The sequence below is a fragment of the Pteropus alecto genome, unplaced genomic scaffold, assembly GCF_000325575.1.
Source record: "Pteropus alecto unplaced genomic scaffold, ASM32557v1 scaffold239, whole genome shotgun sequence".
In the NCBI taxonomy this organism is placed as follows: Eukaryota; Metazoa; Chordata; class Mammalia; order Chiroptera; family Pteropodidae; genus Pteropus; species Pteropus alecto.
This window is the reverse complement of record NW_006494613.1, coordinates 15,806,337-15,821,918: the sequence shown is the minus strand read 5'-3', so window position 1 is coordinate 15,821,918 and position 15,582 is coordinate 15,806,337. Positions and strand designations below refer to the sequence as shown.

Below are 15,582 nucleotides of genomic sequence, written 5' to 3'. Positions count from 1 at the left end.
CCATTTCCCCTCTGACCATCACCAGATTGTCCTCTATATTTGTGAGTCTGTTTTTGATTAGTTTGTCCCTTAGATTTTGCATATAAGTGAAATCTTACGGTATTTATCTTTCTCTGTCTGACTTTCATTTCATTCAGCATAATAACCTCTAGGTCCATCCATGTCATTGCAAATGGTAGGATTTCATTTTTTTTAATGGCTGAGTAGTATTCCATTGTATATATGAACTATAACTTCTTTATCCAGTCGTCTGTTGATGGACATTTAGTTTGCTGCCATATCTTGGCTATTGTAAATTGTGCTGCCATGAATATTAGGGTGCATAGATCTTTACAAATTATTATTTTGGTTTTATTTGGATAAATACCCAGAAGTGCAATTGATGGGTCAAAAGGTATATCCATTTTTAATTTTTTGAGAAACCTCCAGACTGTTTTCCATAGTGGCTGTACCAGTTTGCAATCCCACCAGCAATGTATAAAAGTTCCCTTTTCTCCACATCCTAGCCAACACTTGTTCTTTGATTTATTGATGATAGCCATTCTGACAGGTGTGAGGTCAAATCTCATTGTGGTTTTAATTTGTATTTCTCTGATGATTAGTGCCCTTGAGCATCTTTTCATATATCTATTGGCCATCTGCATTTTCTCTTTGGAGAAATATCTGTTCAGGTCTTCTGCCTATTTTTTAATTGGATTGGTTTTTTTTGTTGTTGAGTTGCATAAGTTCTTTATATAGTTTTGGATATTAACCACTTATCAGATTTATCATAAGCGAATATCTTTTCCCATTCAGTCAGTTGTCTTGTTTTGTTGATGGTTTTGACATCATTAATATTAACACAACTTCCCATGTTTTTAAAGAGCAGCTAGAAATTGTCACTAACCTCATTCCCTTATGTACTAGTCTGCTTGGACTGATATAACAAAATACCACAGACTACATGGCTTAAACAACAGAAATTTATTTTCTCACAGTCCAATATCAAGATTCTGGCAAATTCAGTTTATAGTGAGTGCTTTCTTCCTGGCTGCAGATGCTGCCTTGAAGCTGTGTCCTCACATGGCCATTCCTGTGTGTGTGTGCATACATGGAGAGGGAGGGAAGAACTTGCTAGTGTCTCATATAAGGGCACTATTCCAATGGGATCAGGGCCCCACCCATATGACTTCATTTAATCTTAATTAATTCCTTACAGTCCCATCTCCAAATACAGTGACGCTGGGGATATGGCTTCCACATATGAATTTGGAGAAGACATAAAAATTCAGTCCATAATGACTTCTCAAGTAGAACACAAATGCTTTTTTTATATATTATTTTCATTACTACGGAAGGGGACAAGTAGATTTTGTACTTTGTGGTTATTTATTTTTTCAAGGAGGCCTGAGTTTCTATATGTTAAGTGTACCTTTTCTTATTACTTGTTTTGTTTTCTTTCTTTTCCCTGACACCTTATACCAGTAATTTTCTCTCCTTTTCTTAATAAATTATAATTTTAGTCCATTGTTATTTAGACTATGTCTTATAGCCTTTTAGAATGTCAACCAGGAATTCTGAGAGGCTGGCAAAAATTGTATTGAATTATAAACCCTACTTGATGACATATAAATATTCCAAATTATCTCATTTTCACATCAGCACTTTTTAAAAAATAAATAACGACATGAGTCAAAAAGGAAGCCATTGAGATTTAGAGTCTTTTTTCAAGCCTCTAAGCATACTTCAGATTTCCTTATTGGGGAGCTCTGGGAGATATTGCAGAAGTGGGATATTATAAAATTAGGCCAGCTCTTTTATTGTTGCCTTTAAAAATGTCCAGGAACAGTTTGCCTGTTGCTTTTCCAAACATAAATACAGACACAGTCCAGTGAACTAATAGTATTAATTGATGCCATCCTAAAAAAATAGGTCAAATAGAACAAAAAACAAAACATTTCCCGTGCTGTAAACTCTTGGTACATGACGTCAAAATCAGATGGTATTTTAATGTCCTAGTGTTTAGGAGACAAAAAAGACAAGGAGAGCTGATTGCGTGAATATTTTGTTGCACGTCATAAAAGAGACCTCCTGCTGCAGATTCAGGAAGTATAGCCAGTTGGCAATGTAATCAAGAGAAGAAAAGAGAGGGCTATAGAAAATTTCTCTTCATACCTTGCCAAATTCTGAACTGTGATGGAATATAGTAATTATTATATTCCATCTCAACAAACAAGTTCTCGACTTGAGAACAAACAAGTCAAGTAAAAGATGGTCAATGTAATTTTTTTCTGGGTAATAGGCTGCCTGTCCTGTCTTGGGTAAAAGTGTTTCTTGTTTTGGAAAGAATAATTAAATGGACTGCTTTCTCTGTCTATGGCTAAATTGAAGGTTTTAATCGTACAGAGACAATGGCAGAGTGTTTGATTTATTCTTTTTTTCCCCCTAGACTAAGGGCTATAAATTAGAGTTATAATTAAATCTTAGAGTAAGGAGAGGTCCATTTCACTTTATTGTGGCTAAACAGTTCAGGTTTGTTTTCCTATTCATTTATCGATGGGGGTCAATGGTCACAGTTTTTTTTTAATGCCACCAATGGCTTTCCTATCTCTAAATAAATGTCAGCCCTCGGCTCTTCTTATCCAAATGTTTTAGAACTCACCTTTATATGTGCACTATATAATTCACAGATTCTTTCCTCTTTTTCTTTCTTGGATTTAAATCCTTATCTAGACTAATCCCTTTGGATTTTTGACTTTCTTAAAGTCAGCCTGCTCACTCCTGAAGGACAGAGGCATAATTCACCTTGGGAGAATATTTCTCTAACATTTTCCTAACCCTTAACATGATAATATGAGAAGAATCAGTTATTCAGCAATGTAGGCCTCAATATGAAACAAAATGTGAAATTTACAGAAAAGCAAGGGTAATAGCTTTCTTTAAAAGAAACAAAAAAATAATTTAGATATAGCATGCATACAGACAGCATTTCTTTCTGAAGGCTAATGCATGCTTTTTTGAAAATTCATAGTAATTATATAGGCTAATGAATGCCTAATTAAAAATCTGTCTTTGGATTTTTCTTCACCTTTTTTAATATCTCTCTTCAATAAGAAATCTCCTGTATAAAATGAAATATTTTATAGTTAATTAATATGTGAAAATTTAAAATAAAATTTATAATATATGTTTTACTATCATTATTAACTTATAGTTTTTATGTATTAATATAATTCTATTTTTTTCAGGCTTTGATTAAGGAAAACATGCCATTTCAATAATTGAGACATATGAAACAACAATTATATATCTCTCAAAATATTATCTAGTTGTTTTATTTGTATTTTGAAAGCCATTTTCTCTGACCCCATCCCACACTGAAGCAGAAACAAAGATTCAAACACTCTGCTAACCCAAATGCTAGCTAAAGATTCTCTTCTTAGACACATTCTTTTAGGGATAGTTTTTCATTCTTGGGATGCTAGATAAGAAGGGACTGGGGAAAGGAGAGAGAGAAAGCAAAACTAAAAATAAGTGAGCTTTTGGAGGGACATCTTCGCAAAGGACAAGAGAGCAGAATGGAAGAGATTCAGAGGATGAGCTATCCTAAAGCTTGGACCTCCTTCATTTGCTACCTTATCTTCACCTGACTGATCAGTTTGAGGCAACTTGCAGATCTGTGATCCTGACTTGCCACCCCGCAACAGAGCAGGACAATAGATTGGGAAAAGGGGCCGCAGGAAGGACCTCCCTTTGACCAAAGTCAAACTGAATTCGACAATGGAGGAATTTGCCTGTAAGCAGGGGTGTGTAAGTGAAGTACCAGTAGCAATAAATGACTTTTTTGGAAATAAAGCAATCAAACTTATGCTGAAAAAAACCCCCAAAGATTTGCTCCCACAGAAAATATTGAAGGAAACATGTGAAGGCTGTGAAGACAGTTTCAAAAGAGAATTCCAGTTAGTGTTTGAATAATAGTTATGTTACTGATAATTGTTCAACCTGATATGGTCACTATTCTGAAGAAGGGATGGCTTAGACAAGTTAAAAAACAAGCAGATTCAGTCATTCCTCTAATCTTGAAAGATTCATAACTAAACATTATAACCTAAAATTTTGAATCTGAATGTAACACTTTTCAAGCAACATAGTTGGATTTTAGCAAGGACTTTCTTGAAAAACTTCACTCTAAAGAAGTGCAACAAATGATTAGAGAGAGAATGTGGTAATGCAAAAAGAGAACAGATTTTGGAGTCAGGCTTGGTTGGCTCTGTTCTCAGCTGTGTGAACTTGGTAAAATTAAACTCAACTTCCTGGAGTTTTAGTTCATGTATAAAATGGGAAATTTACTATTGACTTGGAACAGTTGTGATTAGTATTAAAGGAGATAATGCAAAAACATCATTTATCTGCTTATGTGCCATGGCTATTATGATGATAAATAATGGAACTTTCTAGACATTCCTGCAGGCCAGTAAAGTGGATGATTTGGGGCAGACAGACTTTGAGTCAACTGTTAAAATCACTTCTAACCACATATTTGTCTCATCCTACAGTTCTGTAGTTCTTAGTTGGATCTGTGATGTCTTGTTTATATCTTTTTGACATAGTAGACTCTTTCAAAGGAATAGTAGACTCTTTCAAAAGCCCACTCTGTTAGATAGATGGGTTTATTTTATAAAGGACAATAAATGTCTTATTTAAGATGTCAAACTTGTCTACTCCACAACCACATAATTTCTTTTTTTTTTTAATTGAGAACATTGTGGGCATTTGAGTGATAAACCACACAGAAGAAAGAGCAGTAGACTAAGAAGATGATAGGTATATTTATATTCCTGTCCCATTAGCACTACTTCCTAGCTCTATGACCGTGGGCAAATCATGTAACCTCTTTCTACTCCAATATCTTTAATAGGAAAAATAGGGTGATAATTTTATCCTTTAGTTTATTTCATTATTTATGAGGATCAAATGAAATAACTAACATATACTTTGAAAATTATTAAATACCATGCCAATTTGAAGCATTATTGGTTAAACCTGGATAAAATAAAACAAACATTCAAATTTAGATAATATTTATTTTTTATTGTTAGCTTCATTATCTTTTAGGTCAGAGGCGTAACAATTTTCCTTTTTACTGTTCCTCTCATCAGTCAACTCAGAAACTTACGCCCGTTTTCTGAGAAGCATCAAATAGTAATGGATGGTCACAGGTATGAGCATTGAGATGTCTGTGATCTAAGTCATACTTTTGCTATTTATTAGCTTTATAACGTAAGGCAAATATTTTGCATACTCTTTACCTGAGTTTCATCATCTCTGAAATAATGGGAGTAATTATGTTTCCTTCTAATTTTATAAACTTATGAGGGCATTCCTTTAAACCATGCCTTGGTTCTCCCCGGACAGTTGAAAATGTCCCCTTTCACAAACATGAATATAATATGTGTTATTATACTTGGTCTGTGTCTGCAGTAGGGGCCCTTGAAGGTAAGAGATATTCTTAAATATCAATATTCTATACGGGAGAAATTAAAGAATGATGTTTATGGTTTGTTTCCTAAGTGCGTTTGACCTTGATTATTTTTGTTATTGGATCAGCGTATTCATCTTTCAAAGAAAGTGTTATTATTTTCCCCAGAAAGACTCACATATTTGCTTTGAAGTTCAGATGGGCTGAGTTTTTGATGTATTTATTATAAAGTAGCATGCTTAAAACTACTTCAAATAAGTGAGATAATTGCCCATGTCAGACTTTCATTGTTTATAGGGCTGCCATTTATCAGTCAGTAATACACTTGGCACATAGCATGCTAACAGATAGCATCCTTTAAACACAGCCTTGATTTAATGTTTATTTTAATGAGCAATGATAAAGATGGTTAAGAGATAGAGTCAAACACTTATTTAGTTAGTTATCACATTTAAATTTCTGTTTTGGAAAGTAAGAGAAATAAAGTAACATTATTTAACCCTTAAAAAATGTTTAATTATTCAAATAACAATTTTTGTGGTTGTTGATTAATTAGTCTTTTTGCTTTTTTCTCTTCCTTCTATTGTCAACTTTGAATATTTGTTTCATATTAATTACCAGGTAGTAAAAGAAATAAGAGAAAAACAAATTTAGCTGTTTGTATTACTTGCTCATCTTAATGAAAGAACCAATTGTGGTTAAAATCTGGATTTAAAAAATTATTTGTAGATTTTATTTGTGCTTTGAAATTTTTTCATTAAAAAACTATGTTGTGTTCTTATAATAAATAAGAAAACCAAAACTTTATACTCTCTATTCTTTCCTTGAACTATCATTATAATTAGTAGTTTGAGTGTGTTTTCCATCTTTTCTATGTATTTGTCCACATAATATTTATATTTCTACAAGTTTGGCTATTATACATAGGATGATATTATAGGTGTGTCAGTTCACAGTTTCCATTTTTTAACTTAATATATCTTGGAGATCTTCAGAGCAAAAATATCTTCCTTCTTTTTAATAGCTGCTTTTTATTCCACAATATAGATGTATTTTGTAGCTTAGTTTTTCATTCCTTTCTTGATAGTTATTAGGTTGTTTTTACTTTTTAAATATTGCAATCTTTCAATAAACATTCTATGCATTGCCTTATCCAGCAGAAGTGCATATCTGTAGAACAAACTTAGAAGTAGAATTTTTGAGTTGAAGTGTATATGTGCTTTAAATTTTCAGATACTACCAATTTACCTTTCAATAATGCTTACCAATTTATATTTTTACCGCCAATGTACAAGAATACTTGTTTCCTTTTACCCTCATCAATACTTGATATTATCAGTCTTTTATTTTTGGAAATTTAATAGGCAAAAATATTTATGCTGAACATCTTTTCATATGTTTATTGCCCATATAATTTTTTATGTAGTGATCTTTATATGATTTTATTTATATTGTTTTGTTTATATTTTATTTATTCTATTTAAATTATTTTGAATTTAATTTTTTGCACAGATTCTTGTTTTTGGCTTATCCTTATTTATTTATTTTTTAATTTGCAAAAACTGCTTATAACTTCTGGATGTAATTTTTTTCTATTCTATATGATACAAATATTTTCCTCCAATATGTTGCTTGATGTTGAATTTTATGTTATTTTTGTTATTCAGCTATTTAAAAATTTTTGTGTAGCCAAACTTACCAATTTTTTCTTTGCCTTCTTTTTTTTGATATTCTGTATAATGCTGCCATTAAATATTTTTAAATAATAAAACAAATATTATACTACCAAATAAGAAAAAGTAATACATTAAACATTTTTAATATTAATTATTTTTGAAAAAAGGTGGACAAACTTGTACATACATAGTGGTTTGTCACAAAGAATAACATTAATTATTTAAGTTCCACAAACTATCAATAACTTTATCAAAACTGATCTTCACATATTCAACTGCTATAGATAGTATTACCTGTTTTTTTTTAATCTTGGCTCATAGTTGGTTAAAGGACATGTTTTATTAATTTTAATTATGGAAGTTTAAAAATGAAAACAGATTTCCTGGAAATAACAGCTGAGGTGGTAAGAAGTGGTCTTATTTTCTATAGTTCTTGAAGAGAAAGCTGAGAGGATTTCATGATGATGTGGAATGGGGATGTGAGAGGCGGGAAGAGGAATGAAAAATTATTTCAAATTTTTTTGCATGAACACCTAGAAGTTTCCATCAACTTCTTCAAGTGGAGCCAGTCATATGGAGAGAAGAAATTAAAAGTTCACTCTTATCCTGCCATGACTGAGATTTTTATTGGTTATCCAGGTGGAGATGTCCAGTAGCCAATTGGACATATGATCTGAAGTGAGGAGGGAGGCTTGGGCTGGAGAGATAATGTATTATTAGGACACAGCCATGAAAGAGGATGAGATTGTCAAGGGAGTGAACGTTGGTAGAGAAGAGGACCAAGAAATAAACTCCAAATAACCAATAAAAAACATCAGAAAAAGGAGATGAGTAGGGCCTAGCCCATGATACATAATAATAATGAAGAATGCCCAATGACCTGTATGCCAGGTTAAAATGTTATATCCAGGAAGGAATAACCAATACTGTGAAATGTTGCTGGTAGGTCATGTAAAATTACCATTATAGTTAGTATCGTGAACTTGATAAGAGCAGTGTGGTAGAGTCATGGAGCCTGATGGGTGTGCACATATGAGAGAATGGGAGGAGAGGATGTGGGGACTATAAATATAGACCGCTGTGTCAAGGGGTAAAAATAAATGGGAGTATTCTGATGAGATTGAAATGCCCTTCATTAGAGAATGAAGAAAGTCATCGAGGGCATGACAGGATTAGTCACTATGGATTCAGGAGCCTTCTGTGTGGTCTCCTTTTTGCCATGAATTTTTATTTTCCTGTTTGTATGAATAAGTAAGGATGTTAGCTTATTAAGCTTTTAAATAGCTAATTGAACTATACTCCTGCATTTCCCAGTTTCCTCCTTAATCATGTAAGTTTTCCATTAAAATTGAAAAATTTATTAATCTAGCATAAAGATGGCTCCGACTTTTGACATAGTCATTTCAACATGATGCTATTTCCAATGTAGTTTTAGAGTAAACAGTAAATATTGTCTGCTATGTTTGACCTCAAGCAGGAACTTGAATAATTTGTGTAGATCACTATATGAGTGCGGTAGCTACACACCAAACCTGCTCTTTGAATTTTTAACCAAAGTGCTGTGTATCTGCAATTTTTTCTCAGTTCGACTATACTGATTTTAAATGTCATACAGTTTACAGACATAAAATGATTTTAATTCTCAATTTTTAATAAAATAATACATTTTAGGTGGAGAAATGAAAGATTTATTCATATAAACTTTAATTTTCCTTTAGTTTTGTCAAAGCAACATGCTTCACAAGTCCTGCTTAGGAAGCGTCGTGCAAATTCTATATTTGAAGAAACCAAAGAGGGTAATCTTGAAAGAGAATGCATCGAAGAACTGTGCAATAAAGAAGAAGCCAGAGAGATCTTTGAAAATAACCCTGAAACGGTAAGAACTCATGAAAATTAATGTTAACGTACCTGGACATACAATTACAGACAGAACATTTCCAGCTTGAGTCTTTGTTCTCTTGTGTTCTTTTTTAAATTTAATAATTGTGTATGTTATATTCCACTTGTAACCACTGAAGCATTTCAGGAGGAAGTACCTTCAAAGGAAGGTGGGCTTGTTAGGAAAACACTATTGCCAAAAGCACTGTGCTCTGATGAAACTATAATTCAATTATACCTCATTATCAGCAAATAATGTAGACCTCATGGTTTGTAAATACTTTCTCCCATCCAGAATTTGGTAGTATTGTGTGAGGGGGAAAGGCATCTCAAGTATAATGTGTGCGTGTGCACACGTGCACTCAGGCACATGTGATTGCATTGTTATCACTATACTTCATTAAATCTCTTCATTGGCATTTTTAATCAGGCTTTCATCCAGAGCTTGGTACATAATAGGTACTCAGTAAATGCCTACTGAAGAACTCATTTGGTACTCTGTTTCCTGGGTATACTTTAATTTATTCCATAAACCCTTGGGAAATTTCCTGAGCCATTTTATATCGTCAGTCATCCCTGGAGTTAGAACTTATATCTTTAGTGTATAAATGTTTCCAAGTTATTTTAAAAAATCTAATCATAAAGACCCTTATATATCATACAGAAATATGGGACCCCCTAGACTTTATTTTTAGTCCTCTTATTTCCTAGGAGAAGATATTCTCTAACATGTTCTACGGGTAGCAGGAATATAAATAGTGCTTCTAAATATTAAGGTGAGGATGACCTTGAGAATTCAAGTTTGATAACCTTCATGGTTACCTCAGATATTTTTCCTGAGATGAACTGAGGGAGAAAACATATACAAAGTACCTCTTTTACCTCTGTCATGGCTCTTGGGACCATGAGACTATCTCTATAACAAGAAAGAACAATCTCTGTAGTTAGAGAAATTACTTAAGACAGTAATAACTTGTGTTTTCTTTAATTCTTTTACCTCCACCTACTCTAGTAGGTTCAAAGAATTTTTTTCCAAGGTACCTTAAAGATTCATTTTTAATACTCTCTGGGATTGAATCAAAATGTTCTCTCAGTCTTGTTGCTTTTGTGAAGAAGCCATTGGCAAGACTAAAATATTGTATTACACACACTAAAATAGAGTATTCTTATTTTGTAAGAAATAGACCTACACACGTGCACATAAATACATTTATTTTTATTATGAAAATTTAAAATATATACCAGACAGAACAATATAATAAATCCTAATATACCTTCCTCTCACATCAACAATGATCAACTATCTGCTACACTTATTTTGCCTATTCTCTACCCCATCAACTCTAATTTTGTTTTGTTTTGCTGTAATATTTTAAGGCAAATCTGCATGCCTGAGATACCATATTATTATATCACTCATAAATACTTGTGTATGTATTTCTAACACTGTAGATATGTTCTTTTGGCTTAGTCTCTGAGTAGCAAATGGGGAGTGAGGTAGAAGACATAATGGAGAGAAGAGAAGATAGTGAAAAAAGGAAATTCATTAATGTGCGTCCTCTCCTCCACTCATTTTGACATTGGTCTCATTCACAGAAGAGAAAGATATGATAGAGAGAAAAAGGAAGAAATGGGAGGAATGAAAGGAAAGAAAAAAACATTTGTTACTTCTCACTTCTATCTCTTCCTAACCACTCACTGTCCACATCCCTGATACTCTAGACCTCATTCCCAGTCTCTACCCTATTGTTTACCTCTCCATTACCCCTAATATATTTCTTTCACTGTCGCATAATTTCCTTTTGAACCCATTCATTGTTGCCTATCCTCCTGGATTTTGGTCAGTAGAAGACAACACTGCTGTCTGAAATACTTGGTGGAAGATCCTGTCCTTAAAACTAGTAGGTAAGTGTTGTATGGGTTTATATATGAGAGGAGGTAACAGTGAGGACTTTGACTCTGTATTGGATGAAGTTATGTTTTTTGTACTTGAGTACATTTTTGTGTAGAAACATTGGTTTCTCATGAGGTGTTCTCATGCTATTAATGTTGTGTATTAAATGTTATGGCTTAAGGAGGTGTTTATGAATCAGCTTGGGAACCTTCCCATTAGAAATTACTTTAAACGTTTTTCTCTCTTTGGTAAAGTGCATTTCTTAGTCCCAATTTTTATTTACAGCCGAACTTTGGTACATAACCAATTAATAAGTAAAGTATTAGTTATACCTATGATGCTAAAAGATAAAAGTACACTTCAGTTCACTTTAGATGATGTCAGTTTTATTCAACATTGAATCTGGTGTGTGTAGTCAGCACGGCATGAAATGTGTCAAATGGGTATCTAATCATAATGGAAAAATTCAAGGATTTACAAAAAGGGGGCAATAGCTTCAGTTGAACCTGTTTTCAAATTAGAAGCTTTTGAAGCATGATTTTTATTGATCAATATCGACTTAAGCCTAAGCATCTTATTAGCTTAATATTATTAATTATCTACTCCTGATATATTTTACTATAGAAAAAAAGTTATAATGTGAAAATAACAGTTATATGTAATTTGTTTGCATCTTTAAAATAAAAATACATTTTAAAATTGTTTTAACTCTATAGTGAAATATAGGTTTGCTAAGATAATCTTTTTTTCTTTTCTTTCTAGGAATATTTTTATCCAAAATATTTAGGTAAGTTCAAAGGGTTTCAATCATATAATCTTAGAAATGGAAGAGAACTTAGATATGATCAAGTCCAACCGTCCACCTACATATTTCATTCAATACAATTTCATTAGCTTTGGGAGTAAGATTCTATTCTTCATGCAATATTGCTATCCTTTTATTTAAAGCTGTGTGAACCTATACTAAATAAATTATTGGCAAAGACAAAAAAAAGAAATTTCTAATGTGGATAAGGAAATCATGTCCAAACTCAGATTAATAAGTATTCAGGTCTGTGATACAGGATACCAGGCATAAGTTATTCAAATACAATTTTAGCGTTTGGGACCTGCCAACTTACACCTCTCTAAGGTGACAGAAAAATAAAATTGCTGAAAGTATAACATACACAAGGTAATTTTTAAAAGTTAATACCTGAACAGTATCTATCCATGCATACTGTAGTGGGGCACCGAGTTAGGTATTTTTCTAAATTTAGCAAAATTCACAACACACATGTATACACATACTCACACAAACATGTACACACGTATAGACTACCTGATTAGAAAAAAAAATAAAGTTATGTAGAAAAATTTGGAATGGTTCATTAATTACCATGTGGCATTTGACTTTTAATCTTTTCATTTTTGTGTCTTTCTCATAGAGAGTCATTGGGCTAATGCTAAGTTATATTTAGATCATGTGTTATCTTTTAATGAAAGGAAAGATCTCTGTACTCTCCAAAGCTTGGTGTAAATAATTATTATTTAAATATTTATGGAAATTATTAACTATTTCTCTTCTGACATCATCATTTCATCATTCCCTGCAGTGATCCTCCCCGTATTTTACTTTTGTACACGATTCTGAACACTCAAGGAGTGAGGTGTCATTTCCACACCTAAACAGATTAGATGATTTCAACTAAATATCAATTAAAGATAATAAGGTTTCAGTTTGCTTTTAGCAAATATGAAAATACTTTGTATTAATATTACTTGGGATAGTTGTCAACATCTCCTAACAATAAAAGCTAAGTATAATTTGCACACCTCTTCTTGATGGGATTCTCTGTAGGTCCAGTCCACAAAGGCATGCTTTCCCTCCTTCAGATTCAGAATAGTCCCCATTTGTGCATCTTTGCACCAGCTCTCATCCCAGCTAACTTGAGCAGCAAGCCCTGCAGAAATGAAAAGTGAATCTTTCTTGAAAAAAAAGTAGAAATGTACTCTGGTATACATTAGTAACTATGCAGCTTAATATTTATTAATATAATTTTGCAGATTACTTTCTATTAAACTCTTATTTCTCTTGAAATTTTAGGTTTAATTATAGTTTAGGGCTTTACTTTTTGTTTATTTTTGTTTTGTTTCTCAATACCCATGAAAAGCATCCAGAGACCATCTTTAGATGGGGTATATGTCTTCCTTTCCCCCTTTCCTAGGGAGGCTTACACTAAAATGATGGTATATACTTATATTTACCCTTCGAGACAATTAGCAAAATAAAACCCTAAGACTATTGTGTAGAAGACTCTTTTAGAGCCAAGTGATTTTTTTTTTCATAATCCTGAAGTAGGTACTCTTCCATTTTTTGAGTGTCCATGATGGTCTGAATATTATTTGTGTGGCCAATCCTGAGCCTGGGAGACTCAACTATAATATACTACATCTCGTTTCACTCTCTCATCAATTGCAGGGCCTCAGTTCAGTGGTATCTCTCTTTAGAACTTCATGGAATGGCCCATTTCTGTTCTATGGCCTGCTGGGCATTTTCCAGTTGACTTATCACAATTCATTTTATAATTTCCAATCCAACATTTCTCCTGTGAGATTATAAAGTTATTTAACCTCTATGAGCTATGGTTTTCTCACTTGTTAAATGGATAGTGACAATTTACCTAATAAGTTTTTAGCAAGAAATAAGAATGTTTTCAAAACACTTAGTAAAATATGTCGTGCTGGTCCTCTTCATTTTTCTTTCCTGACTTCTCCTTTATTTCCATTTTTATTTTTCCCTTCTCTTCCCTCTTCTAGCTACTAATGACAGATTTAAAAAGTTTTATTAGCTTTGGGAGTAAGATCCTATTGGAAATAGGAAAGGGGATATTATAAAAATTGTTTAGTAATATTTATGTCTCTGGATATGAAAATGCAACAAGATTTTCTAAAACCTTTAATTGCTACATCTTAAAAAGAACAATGGGATATAAATACACATCTATAAAAAATATCTTTTCTTTTGTAGTTACACATGACTCACTTTCTAAACCAAAAACCAAAAGTTTGCACTGTTAAAGGGGAAAAAAGATAGAATGGCAAGACTATTTCAGCTTTGCAATTTTAGATAGAAATGTGAATATTTTATAACTATAATAGACAATATTTGACTATTAAAAAATTACAAGCTTGCATTAATAAAGAATATATTATTAATCCCTGTTTCTTAGGTCCATGTATCGAGTCTCTTTCTGTAGGCATCAACACTCTAGAAAATAAATTCCTTTGATCACAGATTATATTTGGATAAAGATAAACATTTTACACAATATTATGTGTTTTGGAGAAGTTCCTTAGATAAAATATTTTTCTTTTTTCTCCTTTTATGCTGGCTCGACCCAACTTTCTTCTCCTTGCTGTTCTTGTTTGGCAGCAGGGTAGGAAAATTAATAAATTTACCAAATAAATAAATAAGCAAATCAGATGTAGGCTCTAGTCCCAGACCTAAAAATTTCTGCTGTGTCAGAGTAAGCAAGTTATATAACTTTTCAAGTTCTGTATTTAAATGTACACTATATAACTGCTCTCTAACCTCAGAGCTATTGGTAATACCAAATAAGTATATTTATGTAGATAGACATTTTACTGCATCAGACTTTCTTTGGATGTAAAGTTTTATTATTTAACCAACCCACAACATAAAATAGAAATGTATTTTTATTGTGATTTATTTTCCGATTCAAATTTTATATTAGGTCTTTATTTAGACATAGGTATATGTGATGAACTCCACTGTTGAAAACTGAAAATAAATGCTTTACCTAAGTTAAATTTTTCTGTCATTTGATGTATATATTCTGTAGGCCAGATTTTCCTACTTGGGAAAAATCTTAATAATCCTGTTCCTTGTAAACCTAAGAGTAATTTTACTAATTATCACAGCCCATGCATGGTGCATCTTAAAGTGAGATAAGGACACTCAAGAGATTAGACCCTTAATAACCTATGCTTTTTTGACAATGTTTAGATTTAGATTTTCAGGGGTTCAGAAAGCACTTCAGTCTATCAATATATCCCATTACTTCATTGAAAACTTGGAATTTGGACAGAAATATTTTTGATTTTGTTATACAAATGTAAGTCTTTAAGTTGTGTTCCTTTCCTTAAAAAATAGAATAACTCATCAATATTGACTTTTAAAATATCACCTGATGGAGTGGAGGATTCTATTAGTGGGAGAGAACTTCTTGAAAGGAATGCCAAATTGTAAGCCTGAATATAACCATTAAAAATAATTTTTAGTTTCCAGTTCTTGCGAAGTTAGTTGAATGAGCCTAGACTGCTAACTCCTTCTCTTAAAATTATCTCAAGAGAAACAATAGCATTCCAGGCACTAATATTAACAAAATAAAATGAAAAACAACAAGAAATATGAGATACCCATGGGTAGACTGAAGGCTGGCTTGACCTAGGATATGTGTGTGGGAACTGGGGTGTTGACTGCTGAGGCAGCAGTAAGAGCACAGGTCAGAATATTTTTTAAATGACCTAAGCATTCAAATCAAGAACATTTTTTTAAAGTACAATACAGTAAACCCTAAGTAACAAAAAATAAGGAAATAACAAAAATAGGGGTAGATATAAGTTAAATGGAAAACAAAAGAGAAGATAAACAAAAGCAAAATCTCATTCTT

General features: G+C 32.4%; 1 protein-coding gene across 1 annotated transcript in view; it reads left to right on the top strand.

Annotated features, from left to right (window-relative positions):
- PROS1 (protein S) overlaps positions 1-15,582 on the top strand; it is a 67,157-nt gene that overhangs the window by 13,840 nt on the left and 37,735 nt on the right. The window contains exons 2-3 of the mRNA XM_006926249.3: positions 8,853-9,010; positions 11,669-11,693. Of these exons, the coding sequence (XP_006926311.1) occupies positions 8,853-9,010; positions 11,669-11,693 (183 nt within the window). The remainder of the gene's footprint in view (positions 1-8,852; positions 9,011-11,668; positions 11,694-15,582) is intronic.